The following is a 3047-nucleotide window of genomic DNA, read 5'->3' as shown; positions in this document are numbered from 1 at the left end:
GGCAATTTTTTGCAGTGCTTTGCCTCTCTTGCACAAATAAAGATTTAGCCATCATTTAAATCATGTGCTCATTTCTTTGAAGGTTGCCTCAGTAAGACTTGCAACACTTTGCACAACTGAAATGTAGTCATCTGACTAACACTGAGACCCGTTTTGTGCATGGAGGGCAAAGAGGTGACTGTGAATCAGTTTAGAACAAGGTTTTGCCACCTTCATGATTTCGTGAACTTCTTTTTAACTCACACAAATGCTTTGAATTATGGCTTGTGGCAAATGGCAGGTGCAAATCATGCACGAATTAATTGCAGGATAATGTGAAATTGATGTGTTATGCGTAGGTATTCTATTTTGTGTAGGAATTGTCGCGCCTTCTCCCCCTTAAAGAATGCGGGTAAACAATTCGTCTGATCTGTACAAGTCGGACTGACAACGTTTCCAGCTTTCGCCATTGAGCTCAAGCATGGTAAGGACTATTTACTTCGTCCCACAAGTCTTTGTGACAGATGGAATTAATCAGAAAATGTCGTCTGTACCTTTGCACTGTATCAAAGACGCATCGTCGCTGCTTACGACCGAGTGTGCTGCTCAAGGAACGAATGGTAAATCGGTGACAAAACGATTCGTTCTGTGGAACTGCCGTAGTTTTGAGTTTGGGAGAAAAGTGCATTCGTTACTTATTTTGACCAATCACATGCACCATGGTGCGAATCGCCTGTCAATGATGCAATCTCTTCCATAGCTAGAGATATGAGGCAGATGCTGTAACATTGCTTTATTTGTCGCTTTCTGTATCGAGGTGAATGACCTGTGATCAAGGTATACTTTCTGAGCTTAACGTACACATCACCCAACTAACCGAGATTTTCTTGTGCTTTATGCATTCCCATAAATGTATTAACCATTGTCATCTCTAATATTATAGGACATGATGAAACACAAAGCTTGTAAAGCCTATTCCTTTCCCCCCATTTTCAACTGAGTTTGATCAGCGACGATGCCTTCCTGCTAACTGGATCTCTTTAACGGAACTCCGCTTTCTTTTACATCTATTTTAGTGTGTATTGTGGTAAAAAGGAACAAATGTGCAAACGGTTCATGCTGCTTTGAAGTGCAGAAATGATACAGCCTGTCTTTATAGTGATGTATTACTCGCCTGTCTCGATGGATGAAATCAGTAGAGGGTGTTGTAATACTCCTCACTAAGGCATCACTTTATTGATGCCCAACCACAAGACCGATATTGCACGGTATCTCTTAACCCACCTCTTTCAGTTGGTGATGAATACAGCCTGTGTTATGAGACGTCGTGAAATTACGGAAAGGCGAGAAATGCACAGTGTGAAGCACGTGCACACTTCTTCATCCTGTGTCACATACACATCACTAACCTACCCTCGTGCACTGGCCACGTGAGTGTTTGGGTGTGCATTCACCTTAATCATTGCCTAGATTGATCATGTCAACTTCTTGCCCCACATAACACGGCAGGTTGTCAACGTTGCAAGTGAATTGGTTTTCCACGATACCACTACAATGTGATGGCAAAAATTGATAATCACGTGCGGAATCCTCTTGCATTTAACTGCATTTTAGTGAATGAGAGGAGAAATTGTGCACAAGGGGTTAAATTGGAGGGACTACTGCTAAGCGACTGATTATTTGTCAGTGCTTTTATGCTTCCGCGAAAATTTTAACAAATTGTCTTCTTAAATGCCTGAATCAGCCATCAATGACATCTAAAATGCACCTCTTAGTTTTTATTTTCGTCAGTCATTGCTTACTTAGGTTCAGAAAGTAGAATTGGTTGTTGAAATGAGCAACAGAAGCCTATTATTTTATAACTTGAGGGTGATAGAAATTTGCAAAATTGAATATGAAACCACTAAGTTGTCTATGCTTTTAGTTAACTATCAATTCGTCAACAACTGTAATAGTGTGGATGATGTTTACTTACTTGGGTCTAAGACACTTATTTACGAATCGTTTAACGAAGTAGAAGGAAATTTGCCGACCTAATAAAAGATATGTAATTTAAATTATGCATCTAAGAAAATAAATTAGCCGCGATTTGGCCGCTTTATATTTGGTTCTAACTGACTAGTTTGTGAGCGATTATCTAGAAGCAACCACGGCATGTTTGGTGTGCTGATTTGAAACAACACAGCCCATTAGGACTATTTTGTGTATTCATATATTATGCAATACCATAGTGGTTTATCCTTCGATGTTAATGAGGCGCCACTTTTGTACCATGAATTAGCCCCTTTTACCTCGCTGGGTGGGCTGGCCTTTTGGGCCATGCCGATAGCCCAGCACCATCTCTGCGCTGAATATATATTCTGCCCGAGTATTTTGTCTTCCTTCGTCTTCGGATGAGACAGATATACCCCTGGCACCTCTCACCGATGGTGTAGAAATTGTTTTCTAGAAAGGATGTGGCTGTAAGTGATGTGGGCATTAAACTGGGATTGGCCCTAGACATCAAACTTAGGTGCATTAAGAAGCTGTTGCTTTATTTTCCTTATTCATTTGAAAAGCCACCACTGCAGGACCACACCATTCGTTTATAACATACTTCACTATTTCGCACTTAAAATGGAAGTCCAGTGGGTTATCATTGTTGTCAATAATTCTTCATGCTGTAAGAGTACGCTTTTGACAAGCCTCTAATTTTTCTGCTTAATGACAAGGCCTCCGCGCATTCATAATCGCACCAAGTTCACACCATTGGTCGATTAAAGACGGTGGGTGATGGGTCCACAAAGGCAATATTGAGGCTTACATTCACCACTTTACCAGACCTTTTATGAGCTTCCCGAAGATTGCCAGGGTACCGAAATCGCGTGGATGCTGCCACCGCAACTTCTGTCCTGGTCGGACTGACCTCCTCCACAAAGGAGATAATCATTGTGAAACAGTGGTTGGCCTGTGGTCAAAGGAAGTACTCACAGCGAAGACACGCCTCAGCACCCTCTGCAACACGCGTCGAAATGCTGAAGACAAGACCGTCTAGACTGAAGGGTGGAGGGTGTTGATGCGATGATACA

The 3047-nt window shown here is 41.7% G+C and overlaps 1 protein-coding gene across 1 annotated transcript in view; it reads left to right on the top strand. All coding sequences in view use genetic code 11, as the record gives it.

The window, feature by feature from the left end:
* Positions 1–1538: 1538 nt before the first annotated feature.
* The window catches only part of EGR_09282 (hypothetical protein), a gene marked incomplete at both ends in the record, with an annotated part of 7552 nt that continues 6043 nt past the window's right edge, over positions 1539–3047 (top strand). Inside the window, 2 exons of the mRNA XM_024498531.1 lie at positions 1539–1622; positions 1786–1927. Of these exons, the coding sequence (XP_024347075.1) occupies positions 1539–1622; positions 1786–1927 (226 nt within the window). The remainder of the gene's footprint in view (positions 1623–1785; positions 1928–3047) is intronic.

This window comes from Echinococcus granulosus (assembly GCF_000524195.1).
Source record: "Echinococcus granulosus chromosome Unknown EG_S00140, whole genome shotgun sequence".
NCBI classification, from domain to species: Eukaryota; Metazoa; Platyhelminthes; class Cestoda; order Cyclophyllidea; family Taeniidae; genus Echinococcus; species Echinococcus granulosus.
Note: the sequence above shows the minus strand (reverse complement) of the source record. Positions and strands in the feature narration are given on the sequence as shown.